At 34.2% G+C, this 17,669-nt stretch overlaps 2 protein-coding genes across 4 annotated transcripts; one reads left to right on the top strand and one right to left on the bottom strand.

The window, feature by feature from the left end:
* Positions 1-204: 204 nt before the first annotated feature.
* LOC117106845 (dolichol phosphate-mannose biosynthesis regulatory protein-like) lies at positions 205-3,901 on the top strand. The gene is made up of 4 exons (XM_033248319.1): positions 205-669; positions 1,973-2,062; positions 2,494-2,596; positions 3,258-3,901. Exons 1-4 carry the CDS (start codon positions 667-669, stop codon positions 3,305-3,307), a joined length of 246 nt encoding a protein of 81 aa, XP_033104210.1. The 5' UTR covers positions 205-666; the 3' UTR covers positions 3,308-3,901.
* Positions 3,902-5,979: 2,078 nt separating this feature from the next.
* Positions 5,980-14,565, bottom strand: LOC117106844. 3 transcript variants are annotated; one of them, XM_033248316.1, is made up of 8 exons: positions 14,445-14,565; positions 12,373-13,203; positions 11,601-11,786; positions 10,389-10,442; positions 9,878-9,996; positions 9,470-9,547; positions 8,251-8,310; positions 5,980-7,871 (listed from the first exon to the last, which is right to left on the bottom strand). In XM_033248316.1, the coding sequence occupies exons 1-8, from the start codon at positions 14,488-14,490 to the stop codon at positions 7,818-7,820; spliced, it is 1,428 nt and encodes a 475-aa protein (XP_033104207.1). In that variant the 5' UTR covers positions 14,491-14,565; the 3' UTR covers positions 5,980-7,817. The 3 variants fall into 3 exon arrangements, with proteins under 3 accessions (XP_033104207.1, XP_033104209.1, XP_033104208.1); XM_033248318.1 differs by having other exon boundaries at positions 8,251-8,289; XM_033248317.1 differs by lacking the exon at positions 11,601-11,786 and having other exon boundaries at positions 12,187-13,203.
* Between the last annotated feature and the right edge of the window lie 3,104 nt (positions 14,566-17,669).

Below are 17,669 nucleotides of genomic sequence, written 5' to 3'. Positions count from 1 at the left end.
TGAGTACGCTCCCACTGGGCGTCTACCTTTTAAATAGCGTGAGAATATAGTACTGTACTGTCAGTCAAGGCAATTCAATTGCCTGTATTACTGACGCAATGTAGGACACACATCGCGTCAGTACACACACAAGCAGTGTCAACACGTTCCATAAACACCTAGAAACGCTTCTATTCCTTGATTTGAGCTTTAGGAAAAAGTGCATTGACAACAATACATTTTCCATTTTCCAGGTCAGCGCGGTGGTCAGCTGTTAGTGCTCTTGGTGCAGGGAGAGGGATTGTGTTGCCTTTGGCTTGGCTATAACGCATCCTATTGTTATTGCATAGCCTAGACCTAGTCACAAGTTTTCAGGAAGAATATTGTGCTTGTCGATTGAATCTGAGGCAAGACTCTCAAACAACTGTTTTTTAGTTACTGTATAGAGCCTAAAACTCCTAGGCCTACTACGAACGATACTTACGTCGTACGTATGCAAACTTATCAAACAGTCATCGGGCGCAAGTTTGAAGTAGTACTTACTACTAGCCTAGTAGGCTAGATATTCGCTCTGCACAGCATTTCACCATTATAAGGGGATCAAGCCCAAGGCCTAGACCTACTCTTCTTACTACCTTAGCCTAAGGCTTAGGGGTTTAAAACCAACTTCACTGCAAGGAAGTGAAAATGGTAAGAGGCCAGAGTGTACGCTTATTCAAAAATTAGTTATAATATTTAGCCTATGTCATACACAGTGATTTAATTTTTTTAGGTCTATGTTTACTGTTGAATCTAAACTAAAGGCATCACAGTCTTGACGAGCCAGAAATGAATGCCAAGCAAGGCAGTTGTTGCTTCATTAGCTTTAATTAATGAATTGTACATGCTGATACAATGAAATCCATGAACAAGCTTTAGACCTTGGACTTATTGTTATGGTATGTAGCGAAGACCCGTATTTATTTGGTGGTTTTCTGCCCGGATCTTGAGCGGATGAGGCTCAGCTATGCAGTGACTAGAATGAAGATGCTGTATAACAAAACATGCACTATCTAACTTTTATTTCCCTGCCACATCATCGTACAGTAATAACGTGATTAACAGAAAAAGAAAGCCCTGAAAGTAAATAATAACACCATTGCATCAACTCGACGGATTTAAATCATGATAGTACTTCCATTATGAATAAACAACCAATTTTTCAAAAGCTGAAATAAAGATTTAAATAATAACATTGTATTACACTAGGTTTCACATAGCATAGGATAACAAGCACTGCTTAACGATAACTATTGATGGTTATCGCATTCAGTACTATATTTAAGTCAGATTCTGTATATTATCTGTACGAAATACGTATTATTAGAATGTTACAAACTACTTACAAAATAAGCAACTGCATTTAACCGCATCTTTGGTGATGACAAAGAAACCAGACGAATAACACTGTACTTTTACTTGTTTACAACTTCTTCTGCCGCGCGAACAACAGGCTCAGTACATATACCATTGAGAAATCTGTATGCAAATTGCCATTGCATTTGCTAAATGCAAAATACACTAGATCTGCATTGCTGTCTGTTGCATACTCACTCATCCATGACATTATGGCAATTTGAAGGCTAAATGCAGGCTTGATCCAAGTAAGTCATATAAAAAGGACGAATTCCGACGGAGTCTTTTATACACCCGACATACAAAAAATTGTCCGGAAACCTTCTCAAACTCGGGGGTTGTCTTATACGCAGATCGCCTTATACTCGAGTACATACAGTGAATATAACTATATTACTATAAGTATACATTATACTGAAATAGTGTATACCTCAAATTGTTAACGTTTATAGCACCGACAGTATAGTTAATATAAAACCGTGCAGGTGTAGTTTGCATGGCTTGCCAATTCATTAGGTGGGCCAATCAGAAAGGATTATGTTACAGCAAACTATACACTTCCAAAATAGTGAAAAAGTGTCTTTTCTGCTTATTAAAGGCAACAGGAATGGACCAAGTGATGGGCCTAGGAATGTCTGCAGGGGGAATTCTTATCTTTATTTACTATTCTGTCTGGATTTTGATACTGGTAAGATTCATGGTATTGTGTACAACTAATAAACTATCAATTTTTTTTCTATTCTGTACTACTATGTGCATGTATATTATTAGCATAGACAAAAGTGTATACTGTAATATAAGCAAGTAGCCGATCCTCACACTATACATTGTATAATGAAAGTGTACCAATTCATTTTTAGTTATTTTGTCACACTACGAACCACACTGATATCATTCATGTTCAAAGGAACACGCAACACAGCACGTCGTGAAAGAAAAGCATGCTATCAAATCCCTCTCACCACATGCATTTCACTGCAATTTTCCCATGTCATTATGTTATAGCCATTTGTTGAAGAGAAGCCATTTTATTAAACAGTTTTATTCAACTTCTGCATGCCTTTCACCAATTCATTAAATCAAGCTACGTTAATATGTTTTTTTTTTCCATTTCTTTAGCCATTTGTTGAGACAAGCCATGTTATTTATCAATTTTTCCTACCAAGGGCGTATGCTGTAATCATTCCAGTCATAGCCGGAGTATGCCTCCTTACCATTTTATGTGCGTATATGTTCTAAAATCTTTTTTAAAACAACTTATTTTTAGACCAATTACATTCACGTATAAGATCATGTCAAAAACTAGAATTTAAAATAATAATTAAACCAATTCATTTACTTACGGAATTCATTTTGAATATGGAAGTGAAAAAGTGTCTTTAATAGGTCCATGGTTTTATGTTAACAACCACTCAAATAAACAAGTGTCTTATCTGTATCATTCTAATTAGAGACCAAAGTTGCTAAAGCAGGGAAACTCTGGGTCCCAGAAGCAGCCTTTAATAAGAGGGACCTGTAGAAACCCACCCCTAACTCACTGAAAGAAAAAAAAAAGGGTTTTTTTAGCTTTTTTCTTGACAAATTAAAAAACAATATGAGTGAATTTATCTTTATTTTTTGCCAGATGCCCTCCAAATTAAAGTTGTTGTCTGATGTAAGATATTGCCATTCTAGGCCTTTGTGGGTTATTTATATTCCATCTGATGAGTATTTTAAAAAATAAATGAATTTAAAAAAAAAACTTTTCCACCCAAACCTGTTTATCATTTTTAAAAAAAGAAGGGCAAACAAATAATTTATTTTATGGTTTCTGAAACTTGTGCATGGGCAAAATCCTGTGTGTGTGTGGGTAATAGAACATTCATCTTCTTTTCTTTTTTCAGGTATATTTGCTGCTTATATTCTATTTGGAAAGAAGAAAAAGAAAGAATAGAATTGTTTGAAATTTTCAGGAACTGTAACATTAATCATTTTTATGTTGCATTTTTTAAATTGTGGACAATTTATTTTTTTAATAAAAAACATGGTGTCCTTTTTTTTAAAATTTTTATTCAGTTCCAAAGTAACATAACATACTGTACTGGGGGGGGGGGGAGATGCAGATGTGTTACAGATGGTGGGATCGCACCCCCTAACTTGTATTTAAGAAAAATAATTTGCTGTATTATTCTATTGTTGATATGAATTACTGGCAAGATTTGTAAGGTATGCGAGTGCAATTTCCAAGCACCAGAGATCCATATGCTCAAAATGTTCACACCATGGTGGGGCTGAGATGGTGTGGACTCTCACGCACCACCTACTGCCAAATCCTGCATCCACCCTACCTGTACTGTGCAATGTTATAACAATGGTTTAATATTCGAAAGCTAGAAGACCAATTTCCAGTGGGTTCCTTAGGCTTAGTATATGAAATCAAATGTATATGAACGTTGTAGACCCAGTGGCTAATCAGTGCAAAACATGTTTATTATTTATTATTATTATTATTGATGGTAGAATACAGTAATAAATATTGTATTATGTATTTCATTTACTTAATGACCATATTATGTAATTAAATTTGAATGACAATCAGCTGGTATTCATATTTTTTTGTGTGTTCAATTATGGTAGGGTAGTGTTGTATGACAACTGTTTGCAGATAATATGCAATCTGGAACATGGGCAAATAGTTGTACATAGTGGCGCAGTCATTGGTAAAAATCGCTATGAGCACTCCAGGTGAAGTCTATTACCAAGGGCTTAGCTTAACATAGTTGTGTGCTATCTCAGCTGCATTTTCTATAATCTAAACAACTACAGCTCTTGTAAAACATATAGAGTGCTGAATTATTCTTTAGTATTATATATGGTACAATCACCTTTTGGAGTTATGAAAACAGGAAGACAAGTACAATATAAAACAAAGAAATGAACACAACATGTAAAACAATCTTAGTACATTTAATGTTGTCAAGAAAGATTTCAATGAAGTAATGAACAGAAAATGTAAACAATTTTAACACCAGGCTAATTTTCTGGAGGCCGTGGGATTGATTTTCCACCCGAATCACTTGCAAGATTTTTTTCTTTTTAGACAGCAGCTTAGCTCAGTCAGCTAAACTGATGGTAGCCACTGTGTGTGCACTGAACCATGGAGATCTCTTGTCCCCAGTTTAATTCCCATCACTGCTCTCCTTCTATTCCAGCTGGAGAGCCGATATGTACGCTACTATAGTGCACCATCGGATGAGACGTTTAAACCGTTGGTCCTGCGTGCATTATGGCTAATGTGCACTTTAAAGATCACAGTACACTCTTCTAAAGAGTAGGGGATTGTTTCCTGATGTACTGTCCAATTCACCACCAAAAGACCCCACTGGAAACAGAATTAGTGGGTTAACCTTGGTGTGATTCACACCAAAAAATACCTGGGAACATACTGAGTATTCAGTAAGATAACATGTCAGGTGTAGGGCAAAACATCATTTCTATTAAATCACCTGACAAAAACACCACTTAAAATACCTATAAAAATGTCAATGAAGATGTGCAAGCAACTGTATATGCACTGAACCATGGAAATCATTAGGTCCCGGATTAAATGCCATTGCATTTTAGCTGGAGGGCTGAATTACTACTGCAGTGTACCTTCTTTGTGTAGAGACCCATAAGCCATCAATTCCGTGCACAGTACGGCCTAGTGTGTCTTCTTAACACTGTCGATTTATTATTCAACACTAACCTTGTGGAGGCTAACTTATAAGCATGGATAGTAACATTCTTTAACAGGAGTGGCACCAGGAATTTTGCAACAGGATTGTGTAAGTGGGCCTGGTCAAGGTTGCTCAGAACCACTGGAAGGGGATAGCTTTAACAACTTAGGAATTTGAAAGACTTAGTTAATTCCACGTCCTATAGAAACTACAAAGATCTTTTATCGGGGCTCCAGTTCTCCCTACAAAAAAACAAAATTACTTGAAAATATATTTCATTCATTTAACATTAATTTAAACTTTCTCTGTATTTGAATAATAACTGTACATCAAAATCGTTTTTTGCAACATTTGGCCATAATTCTATCAGATTTAGTATTATGTATTATGTTACAATCAAAGTTATCGTGTATTAAACATCTTTTTGCAGTTGCACCTACATTTCAGTGATTTCACTTTTCAGGCCTACTGAGACTGTTTATGTAAACAACTAAATTTATACATAAATAATAATTTGATATAAAGATTTACATAAGTACATACAGTATTCACTTCTTGACAACTACACCATATATTTGATTATATAGCATGCCCTCTGTTGATTATGATTTTGCCCTCTGTTGATTATGATTTTCCCCTCCTGTACAGTACTGTAAAGTAGACAGTTGCAGATGAATAATATTTGAACATAACAGTTTCTATGATAAATTGGCCAAGCATCAACATTTAAATGCAAAACTATTTTTGAATAGTATTTGCATGATATTAAAACATTTTATGAAATAATATGTGCACAAAGTGTTCAACTTTAAATTTAATTAATCAAAAGCTATTAACATCAAAGCACAGTACAAGATGCAGTCAGGTAAAATTCCAAGCTACTAACACAACTTAAACTGGTCATCATAATTTACAAGAGAATACAAAACAAGCTGTGCATCTCCAGCCCAATCTTTCTTTCATGCCTGCCACAATAATCGGGCAATAATCATGAATAAAAAATCATAATTTAACAATAATGTACAATGCTTTGTAATTACAGCCAGGCATGCAGAATAATACAGATAATAATGATAACAATAATAATCATAGAAATAATAGAAATTTATATAGTGCCATCTGCTAACTAAATCTGAAGCAAACATGTTAACAGAAGGAAAAAATGAAAAATATTCATATCCTGAATATATGTCAATAACAGAATGAAACTAAATGAGCCAATTGAATTGACTCTTATACAGTAGGTAATATACCTTAAACAGCCCTCAAAACCTAGGTTTTTCCCCACCTATGAATTTTGTTGTTTTTTGCCAAACTTGGGGGAAAAACCTGTTGGACATTTTGAGCAAATCAGAAATGACTCATAGCAGCTCTACACTCATGGCAGAAATTTTGAACATTTAAAAAAAATAGGCAGTGAGTTGACAACTCATAGTAGAATCAGAAAACTTGTAGTGGAGTATTCAGGGTAATTGGTGGCAGTTTTCTATTCGCATTGTGTACAAGTCTAAAAACATGTCTAAATAAATAACACACCTAGCTTGCAATACTTCATATAATTTGTATACAAACAAGCTCTTACTAAATTTGAAAAGCTTGTAGTAAGCTCCTAATAGACTTGACAATTCATACTTATTGGTTGTATTTGACTGGTTTGATAAATCACGCCCACCTGCGCAGGGGTAAAATCCTCCTTAACAAAGACAACCAGTCGAATAGAAAACTGGTAAATACTCGACAAAACAAAATGGCTGCATAGTTTTCGTCATACACACGCTGCATAATCAAAGGCTGCTTTGGCTTGTGGCATTATGAGTTTTTCGTAAAAAAATAATGTTTTCATCCAGTTTTTGAATTCTGTTACCCTACAATTATATTTTGACTTCATGTGGGTAAAAGTTACATTATAATTTTTATTTTCTGAAATGTAATCAAAATTATATTAACAAATTGTTGTTGCTAAACTGACCAATCGGCCATATTTGTTTTGGTCACATGGATAACTTAACACTGAGAAACGCACTCTAGTTTACGTTAACTTTCGTTGTCAATGAAGTCTATTTTACGAAACCAGTCAAATGAAAATAATACTCAACGAAAAATCGTAGTCAACGAAATGAACCAGTCCAATAAGCCCATTGACTCATGTCTAATTTGTAAACTCAGTAACTACTACTAAGGTAGACACTCACTGCATAAAATAGTCGTCGACCGAAGTAATTCCATGGAGAACACAACGTCCAAAACACACGCAGATCGTTTTTAATGACGATCTGTTCAGACTGCCACCAACAATAAGCAGAGAGACGCGTCATCTAGCAGTCACAGGGTGTAGAGTTGGATTCGTTTAGATCACACGTTTTAGCTTGTAGCAACTTTTGCAACTCCTCAAACATACCACCCTGAGCGAGAGCTGCTTTATAGTCATCTGCACCCCAAAAGATATCCCATTACAGATAGCTGTACCACACCCCTAACAAAGTCAGGAACGTCTACCACAAAACAAACTACCCTAATGACATCGCTATAGCTACCTGATTGGTTGACATACTTTTATACAGGCTTATCATCAGTGTTTTCAACTATTGTACCCATTTACACTTGGACATATGCCAGGTTCATACATATATAAACTGTCTGTCCTTTATGGTTGGAATGTTCAGGGGAAAAAAAAGAAAAATTAAGAAAATTAATGTAAAGGATTACACCTGCACTGATGTAAAACATTCCATCATAAATAAAAAATTAGTTTGAAGTTGAAAGGTCCTGCTTAGCTGGTTCTTTAATTTCCCCACACATCTGTAAAAAAGTCACAAAACACTAAAGTTAAATTTAACATAAATTTAATCTTATTGTACAGTGTGAATTATATACAATGTGAGTTATATACAATGTGAATTATTAATATCACCTGTGTATTTTGTACTTGTAAGAACTTGCTTGTCTTTAATGTGATAAAGTAATGTTTGTATATCTCAAAATATTTAATATAAAAAAGAGCAGTCATTATATAAAATAACAAATATCAATTTAGTGGATGTAAAAAAACAATTTTTTTTAATGAATCGTATTTTGTTCATTCCTAAAATTAATGTAGTGCAAATAAGCAATAAAATTAACAGTTGTGATATCCTCGTGAATTATTAATCAACAAATTGAATGTTCATCTGTGATTTACCTCATTTTGACCTTTGCTTTCAGTGTTTTCTTCTGACACCTGGGGGCAGCAAACATAATTCTAATGAATGTTAAAGTGTGTAGAAAGCATCTCATATCAAAATCACAGAAGAAATACTAAATTATTTATTATTACAAGTGCATATACATTAAAAAAAATACTGGCTGTGATGAACCAATAATAATTTAGCAATAAAACAAATTAATATTTGAATTGTTTGGGCAGGTGCTTTTCTGCTGTTTACCTTGTATATATATACAAGTTATTAGTTTCAATTGAAAATTCAACTCCTAAATTATTTTCCTTGTCAGTCAGTTAAAACATAAATAATAGCATTGTGTAAAGCCCATTGGCTGACAGAAAATTAAATGATTTTTGTAGTAAAATGTCTGCATTATCAGCACAACCTTGGCAGTGATTTTTTTATTTAAATGGTAATCAGATTAACCATCTGTATCAATATTGTAACACTAAGTTTTTTTTTTTACATTCAGTAGCTAGTACTGTAAACTCATTATAATATAAGTGAAATGCTTTTCATAATTAGATTCTGAAGGCAAAGATAAATGAAATATTCATCATCACCATCAATGATGCTGATCCTTATCTCCCAATGTCACACTTGTTACTACCGCTTATTCAAAATTTCTGTCTTTGCAGAGTATTTGGGTTTAATGTACTATCTGTTTTAATCTAATATAAATATTTATAGATACCATTGGTGATTAGCCTAAAACAATTGTGATCAATATTTGAATTGCTTGTATTGTAAGGTAAAGGTATACTGTATTTAGTCTGTCTCTTATACACATCTAGATGTGTATAAGAGACAGGAGTAATGGGGGGGGGGGGGGTGCGCCCCTGCACCCTCCTCTAGATACACCACTGCTTTTGCCTATCCAGTAATGAAGCGGGTAAACATTTGTACTCCTGGGTGGAGAGAGACTAAAGTAGGTAAAATGGCTTGTCCAAGCACACAAGCGAAATGCACAGCGATGGTTCAAGCCCCCAACCTTGAGAGACCGAAATGCAAACGCTTCACCAACTGCTCCCACTCGATTGAATAATATATTTAAATAAATAATTATTTTCAATTGAAATGAAAACTATACAAAATATAATGCAATACATCATGACATGATACAATACAACATTCCAATATCATATCATATATAATTAAACATAAAATATTTATAATGATAAATTATTCTTCACTAACCTGTTCCACTTGTTTGTTTTCTTCATTCTCTGAACTTAAAACTTCTTTGCTGTCTGTATTCTTACACTCTTCACAATTCTGTAGAGAAATAGTTACATAAATGATATTGAATTATTTTATTATATTTTTTAACTCTCTTATTTTCAAATGAAAGTTTATCAGTATCAATTACTATGAAGGAGTACTGTACAATTATGGTAACTACCTGTTCAGGTATGATACAATACAGTTTTTTTTTGCACTTGAAAATACTGGTTAAACCATCAGAAATTAAATTTATTCATAATCACAAATAATCATTAGTATTATAATTAATTAATAAGTATTAATATTTTATGATTACACATTGAAATATTTTATAACACATATAGCAATACAGTATATGTCAAATACAAGCAGTAGCCTTACTCTGAAAACACGGTAGTGTGAAATAGTCTTGACATGCTCCTCAACTTCAGATTTCCATCTTAATAAAACCCCACAAAGATGACAATGAAAAGCTTTCACTTCTTGGATGTAGTCCTCCCCTACACATTAAAAAGAATCTGTAAAATATAGTCTCTGGCAACACTGTGACATGTCAACCATTAAATAAATCATATTCTACTGTATATTACATTTTTATCATCATCACTATCTTTATGATTGTGCATCTTTCTCATTAAAAATGATACACAAATGTGTATAAAATGACCAGTAGAATATGTGTTTAGCTTTACATGTGTCACCTGGGTGAAGAGGAACAACATAATTTGCCTTGCCAATGACACAAGTTGCTCAGCGAGGGATCAAACCCCCAGCCTGAAATAACTGTATCACAACCGCTCACAAAATGCCCCTACATAATCATGGATGTAATGCCTCAACATGTCTTAATTAAGTTTCAAGAAGTGGCATAGTATTGAAATGAGAAGCTTACCATATTTCTTTTCCGGATCGTAACCAAGTGGAAGTGAAGACTCCGTCTCATCATCTGTTAAAAATTTGAAACAGTTGCATTTGTAAATTACATTTATATGTCATAGCTTACTGTAAATGGTAATATATTTTTACAATAAAATTGAACATGAATAATGGTTGTTTTTCTTTGTTTTTGTTTATTCTTATATTTCCAGATGACAATAGCAATAACAATAATAATAATAACAATAATATCAATAATAATAATAATAATAATAATAATAATATTAATAAAAATTGACGATGGCAGCGGTGGCGAGAATGACAAAGATGATATTAGTACTTGGTGATAAGAAGTGCACTCCCTTTATTTGCACATTTACTATATTTAGTTTTATATTGATGAACATTCCTATAAATAGTCATTGACATTGATAATCATAATGGTAAAATCGATTTCAATAGAAAGATCAAAAAGTGAAAACATTTTTTTAATCTGTGGTTCAATAAAAGTTTTCATATTATAATTGTTTCATATTAAAATATTACCATGGAATGGACTTCAGAAAAAATCCTTAAAAATTCAAGGAAAAACTGAAATGCTCATTAGTAAAATATTTACTTCAATTAATTGAGACCCAGATCAGAAGAACCTTTGTCACAGATTTAAAAACATTTTAATCTGCAAAGGAATATAGCAACGGTATTACATTTAAGAATCCAATATAGTGAAGAATTTTATCTCATTCTAATTTTTCTATTACTGTACCTCTGAAATATTGTAATCAATGACTAGGTTTGAGATGTTTTGAATTTATTTTATTTTTGATTGAAATATATTTTGAAGTTGAAATGTACAGTAGTTTAAGGTTTTTATAGCATATTTTATAATTAGGTTGTCTCCTCCTAATTATTAATTTTGTGCTTATCTCAAATTATTATTCAAAATCAATTATTTAATCAATTTGTATATAGTATAATAATATTTTCCAAATTTTTATTTTTGTATTGTATTTTTGTATTCTTATGTAAAGCGCCTTTGAACATGTGAATAATGGCGCTATATAAAATTTGGTAATTAAATACAGCAAATAGCCTAGTACTTTTAAAATTATAGAAACCAATTGAAATACTGTATTTCGTTTCACTTTCAATGTTTCCGAGCTTAAAACCAGTATTTGCCAAACCAGTTTTTTATTTCTATTTACTTTTGCTAATCTAATTTTCTCACCTTCTTTTGATCCAGTACTTTCTTGATTCTGTTGCGTATCATCATTTTTTGATGGGTCTTTTTCCTCATTTTTATTTTCTCCAGTTTTTAATTTATCTGACATAGGATGTTTCATTGCATTGTAGATTTGAGAAGTCAAAGATTTGGGAGGAGGTGCATAAACTCGAGGTCGTTTATTCTTCTCACCTTTCATCATCATCTCAATCTTCTATTATGAATTATGAGGAAATACGTTTTTGAACCACAGACGGCAGCCTAATATTCATCCGCGTTACCGGATCTCTAAAATTTCGTCTGCTATTAAAGTTATCCCTTTTCATTGGTTAGTTTGATAGTCGTGGCTTGCCAGTCGTCTTCAGTTGAACTAAAACTAGGACTTGATTTAGTCGCAGTTAAAACTTCGACTACATTGTTTGTGAATACAAATTGAAGTTAAAGATACAACTAGCACTAAATGAAGTTCTAGTTCGAAGTTCGACTAAAGTTTGTTTTAAGAATACGGGCGTCAATGTTTCCAAGCTTAAAACCAGTATTTGCCAAACCAGTTTTTTATTTCTATTTACTTTTGCTAATCTAATTTTCTCACCTTCTTTTGATCCAGTACTTTCTTGATTCTGTTGCGTATCATCATTTTTTGATGGGTCTTTTTCCTCATTTTTATTTTCTCCAGTTTTTAATTTATCTGACATAGGATGTTTCATTGCATTGTAGATTTGAGAAGTCAAAGATTTGGGAGGAGGTGCATAAACTCGAGGTCGTTTATTCTTCTCACCTTTCATCATCATCTCAATCTGCTGTTGTACTACAGCTGCGGGATTGGAGGGTCCTAGAGGGCGCACATGGAATGGTGATTTATCCATTCCAGGATTGCTGCCATCATATCGATTTGATCTAAAAGCATCACGAGGATGTCTACCTGGACTAAATCCATGTCCTCCGTCAGGTCGCCTGGGATGAAAATTATCCCCAACGCCATCATTAAATTTACGTTTATTCCAGTAACCATCGTCTTTATTATGGTAATCCCTCCTCTGATGACGATTATCGAAATATGAATGTCCATTCTTTCCCCTTCCTCTACCACCCCTTCCCCTCCATGACCCTTCCCAGCGTCTGCTCCTATCATATTCCATGTCCGGCAGCATTTTGTCAAACTTGGGTTGCTGTGAAAAGTTTTCTGCACATTCTTTTAATACAGCTTCAGCCACACTTTGTGCAACTAACTTTTGTAAGTTCTCCAATTGAGCATTTTGAGCATTGTCATTTGCATAACTTCCAACACCATCGGCAGAAGAATAATTAGCAGTTGCTTCCTGCACTTTATTATGTTCAACCCCACTTGGTACAGCTGAATAATAACCATACGAAGATGCGTAATAATCACTTCCCTCCTTGTTTGCCTCTTTATAGCTATTTGTCGTTGTAACTGTTGAAGTTAGGGGCACCTGAGAGTAGCTTGGTTGGTAGGCTGAGTAGTTTACTTGATATGTTTCTTGTTCGGCTGTTGTAGTACTAGTGCTGTACGTGGATGCCTGTCCCTGGGTCTGTTGGGCTTGAGCGGCTTGTGCATGTTGAGCGTACTGACAATAGTAGCGCCACCACTCTACAGCATGAATCAAGACATGAAAATAATCATGTTTAATAAAATTTTAAAAATTAAATTTAAGATATTATTTAATTACTATTTAAGCATGTTATCAGTAAATGTTTTGGAATTAATAATATACAAATTTTAAAAAAATTATGTTTGGGAGGATTAAACTAAATTATTAAATTAGAAATAGGCATTTGAAATATACAGTATATTTGATTAATCGATAACATATTTTTCATATAAGTATATAAAGAATATATTTGTTAAACATTGGTTTAATCATTTACAACAAATGGAATCCTCTTGAGCATGTTTATTATGTTAATAATAGTATTGAAAAATATATAATTAATAAAATGTTCAACAATATTAACGGAATGCAAAAATTAAATGCTTATTTATGGTTAAATAAAAACCTAGGCCTATCAAACAATTTCTACGTACGAGAATATTAAATACATGAATCCATTAAAAAGTATTTTAAATATAAATCATTTTTAAAGATGATCATTATAACAAATTAATAAATTATTATACATGAAAAAAAACATTAATTAAACAAATCCTTATGTTGAAATAATCAAACTACCGGTAATAATTAGACCTAGGCCTTATTCTGGGATAACGTATTGCTCTTGGCATTGGTTTTGATCTACTGCCCTTGTATATATATTGCCATTTTATTTAGTACTGTGTGAGTGGTCATGAATTGGTGTCAAGGACTAGGCCTAGGCATATTTAGTTATTTATTTAGGCCTACTAGGTACTACTATCTACTAGGCCTATTGTGAATACAAAATAACATTCAATTCATGGATAAAGATACAATAAAGTACAAAAAAGGCAAACCTATTCTGTGAGTATTTCCATCATTGTGGTATAAAAATATTAAATATGCAATACAAAATAAGAAATCAATCAAACATTATACAATAATGAACTAGCCTATTACTTCTATACATACATTACTAGGCTTAGGCCTAGGTCTATGCCCTTTGTCCTACGCCCCTAGGCCTAGATCTAGCAACCACTCACTGAACCAGGCTAGCCCTAGCCTAGGCTGGTGGTGGTGTAGTGTAACACTAAACTGTAAACAGTGCCTCGCTAGGCTAGGCTACAGTATGACTAGGGTAGGCCCTAATAATCCAGAATGGCACGCAAGAATAGTAGTAATCTCATTAGTTATTTCAAATTAATAATTAACAAACAGTGTTATTCTGCATAAAATGCGTAATGTTGCAATAGCTTACCGGCATAACTAGACGAATTAACCTGCCCACTGTCCTGTTCGGCCATGTTCTCCGCAGCTTCGGACGAAAACGGGGAAAAAAAGCTGGTTTGCAGCTTTGCAGTGTCTCCTATGGAACGCCGTTTGTGCTCTCAAACCAGTAACATCTGACATTTCTTCATACTAAAGCTTGGTTTCCATCCAATCACTACACGCTATCGCCAACAGCTTTCGGTGATGCTGATTGGTCGGTCGAATCGGGGAGCCTTCCCGATTGCGTCGGGCACTGCTACGCAGTATAACAATTGCACTGAAAACAGTGTAGCGGTTTTAAGGAAAACAGGCTTAACGTCCGCACAAAAAATCTCACTACCAAAAATTAGCATGGCGGCAACTTTCTAATAAGTTTCACATAGAGCAATGTGACGTGCGCCGAGTGGATAGCTTAAAATCTCTAGATCTCATCCCAGGATAATCTGATTTCTTGGGATAACATTGTTACGTCTATAATAATCTTGTTATTTCAATTCAATTCAATTCAATTCAATTCAATACTTTTTCAAAACCATCAAAACTATCAGGTAAAAAACAATTACATCTCGTGGCCATTTACCAAATTGCGTGTAATTTTACAAACACAAGTAAAAAGACAAAAGTGAGGAAAAAAAAAAGAAAACTCTACGATAGTCATCACCGGAGCAGACGGATAAAATATGGTATGGGGCTATTGGCGTATCTAACAGTTTTAATTGGTAACTGGCATATTATTACAATTCCGCAGCGCTCTCCCATGACATTCAAAACGTGTCGCCCGGCATGCAGAAGATCATCAGAATGAGTAGTCAAGGGCAAACTCAATACAATGTTCTACTCCCCTAACAGAAAGGCGTGGGAGATTACAACTAATTAACGCTTCGTCATAAGATTTAAAGTCCCTATTCAAAATAGTGCGACAAGCCTTAGGTTGCACAGATTCAATGGAGTTATTTTGACTTTAGGTTAATGCAGGGTGCCACACTACATCTGCATATTCCAGTAAGGGTCTAATATACCCACAAAAAACAGAGATCAACTCGTGACTGTTGAAACCAAATTTTGTAGACTCCTTAAAAGAAAAAGTTTCTTATTGGCCTTAGCAAGGATATCCTTAAGGTGGTTGTCCCACTTTAAATCGTTGCTTTTTTTTTTCTTGTTTTTTTTTTTTTTTTTTAATAATAATTAATGCTATTCGGGGTATGTACCATCATGGTACCATTTAATGGTTTGTTAACAAAAGTATCCAAAATCCAAACCCAAAAATCAACAGAGGCTAATGCTAATTATAGTTTTGCCAGAGGTGGCTTCTTGCCTTTCCCACTGGCTCTGTGTCAACTCAACTCAATAGTCGACTCAACTAGTCTCTAGGGGATCCCTGTAGTGTACAGTACTACTTTTATTTCAACACCTGATATATATTTTATCAGGTCACGTGGGATTCATTTAAAATTACTATCCCATAGTTTTTGAGTGAGTCAACGATCTCTGAATATTCAGCTCTCAAACAAACAAAATTCTCGAGTGCGACGCAAGAAAGAAAATCAGTATGTTTGTCTATAGGGCCTAGTTTAGCGAGGTAAAGAACCTGAAGTTTCCTATGCCTAAGCCTAGCTCTCAGACATTTATATACTGTATATACATTTGTTTAGATGCAGTAGTTCAAGGTGTGTTTTATAAAACATTTTATATACAACAGTAGGTCACGGTGTGTTTTATAAAACACACCGCGACCCACTGTATATAAATGCGTTTTATAAAATACACCGTGACCTACTGTATATAAAACCAATTATATACAGTAAATTTTATAAAACATGTAATCAACATTCAATTTTTCACCTCATTAAAGAATCTACTCCACTGTACCAGGGAACAGTGAAATGTTCCCTGACTGTACCGTACTCATATAAACATTCATTATGTAAATGCAAATAAACACTGTTAACGCACTAATGGCGTTCCATAGTAACCAGGTACAATGGGGATTTAAAAAGCAGGCAACATTTATCCTTGATTTAATTAATGACAAAATTATAACTAATTGTAAGTTAAACACTGACTTTACTAAAATTATATATCAAAGCAGGTTTTTCGTTCAATAATTCGTCATAATATATCTGGTTAAAATTCCCCTTATTTTGGACAACCACTCAATTTTCTCTTCTTGAGGAAATAATTTACTTGAATAGCGCCCTCTATTTCGGATCTTGAAAAAAAGTTGGCAAGCGAGATCGTGGAAATTTTAGCTCGAGTCTTATCGATATCATAGGCGAGGCTTCGTTATTTCTTAAACTGTAATATGATTATGTGATATCTGACAGTAGAGTCAACATAACGTAATTCGAACCTGAATGAATACAACTTAATTAATGATCTTCTGCCTGCCTAGGTAGGCCTGGCCGGTCTTTTTTTTCTAGCCTGGGAACTGAGTTCATTTAGGCCCTAGGCCTAGGAGTAGGAGGATTTTTCGTCAGCGGTGGTATAGGCCTAGATGAAGGCGAACCTAGGCCTAGGTGTGGGTCTAGTCTACCGAGTTCATAATAACCAACAAGCCTAGCCTAGGCCTGAGTCTAGAGAACTTGGTAGTCCGTGCTGATTGGACAACTTCCAACGTAGACAGGCTTGAGTGAATTGAACGAAGGACCTCAGTCAGTATGTTTTTCACAATGAAAGAACTCATCCAGTGGCTTGGACTGACCAAGTTGGAGATGTGGATTAATGTAATCTCAATGTTCATCTTTTCAATTATGCTTATGCTCAAACTTGAAGTGATATGGGACATATCCTGGTGGAACGTATTCATCCCGTTATTTACAAGTGATGGACTCAATGCTTACTTTAATATGATTGTTTTTCTTCGTATTTGTATTGATCGGGACGTAAAAGTTGCAGGAATGAGAGCACTTTGGAGCGGCTTCACTCTTATACTTATTTTTATCTTTAAACTATTACTCTGCAAAAGTCTCAATGGAGAACTGATATCTGTGTTTGCAATTATGTCACCGTTGTTCATGCTACAGGTGATACTGATCTTCCGGGGTTGTTCATTTTGCTGAAAATCATGGATTTTAATTGTATACAAAGAACTAGAAATGCAATTTTTATGGATCAAGATTTGAATAGAAGACCCGGTCGCTTTTGTTGCTCTTCTTGTAGATATACCACTACTGTGGTAATCCAGAATATTTTTAATTTGGGGGGGGGGGGGCAC

The sequence above is a fragment of the Anneissia japonica genome, unplaced genomic scaffold, assembly GCF_011630105.1.
Source record: "Anneissia japonica isolate Jap-2015-1 unplaced genomic scaffold, ASM1163010v1 scaffold1165_len1893470_cov193, whole genome shotgun sequence".
Taxonomy (NCBI): Eukaryota; Metazoa; Echinodermata; class Crinoidea; order Comatulida; family Comatulidae; genus Anneissia; species Anneissia japonica.
Note: the sequence above shows the minus strand (reverse complement) of the source record. Positions and strands in the feature narration are given on the sequence as shown.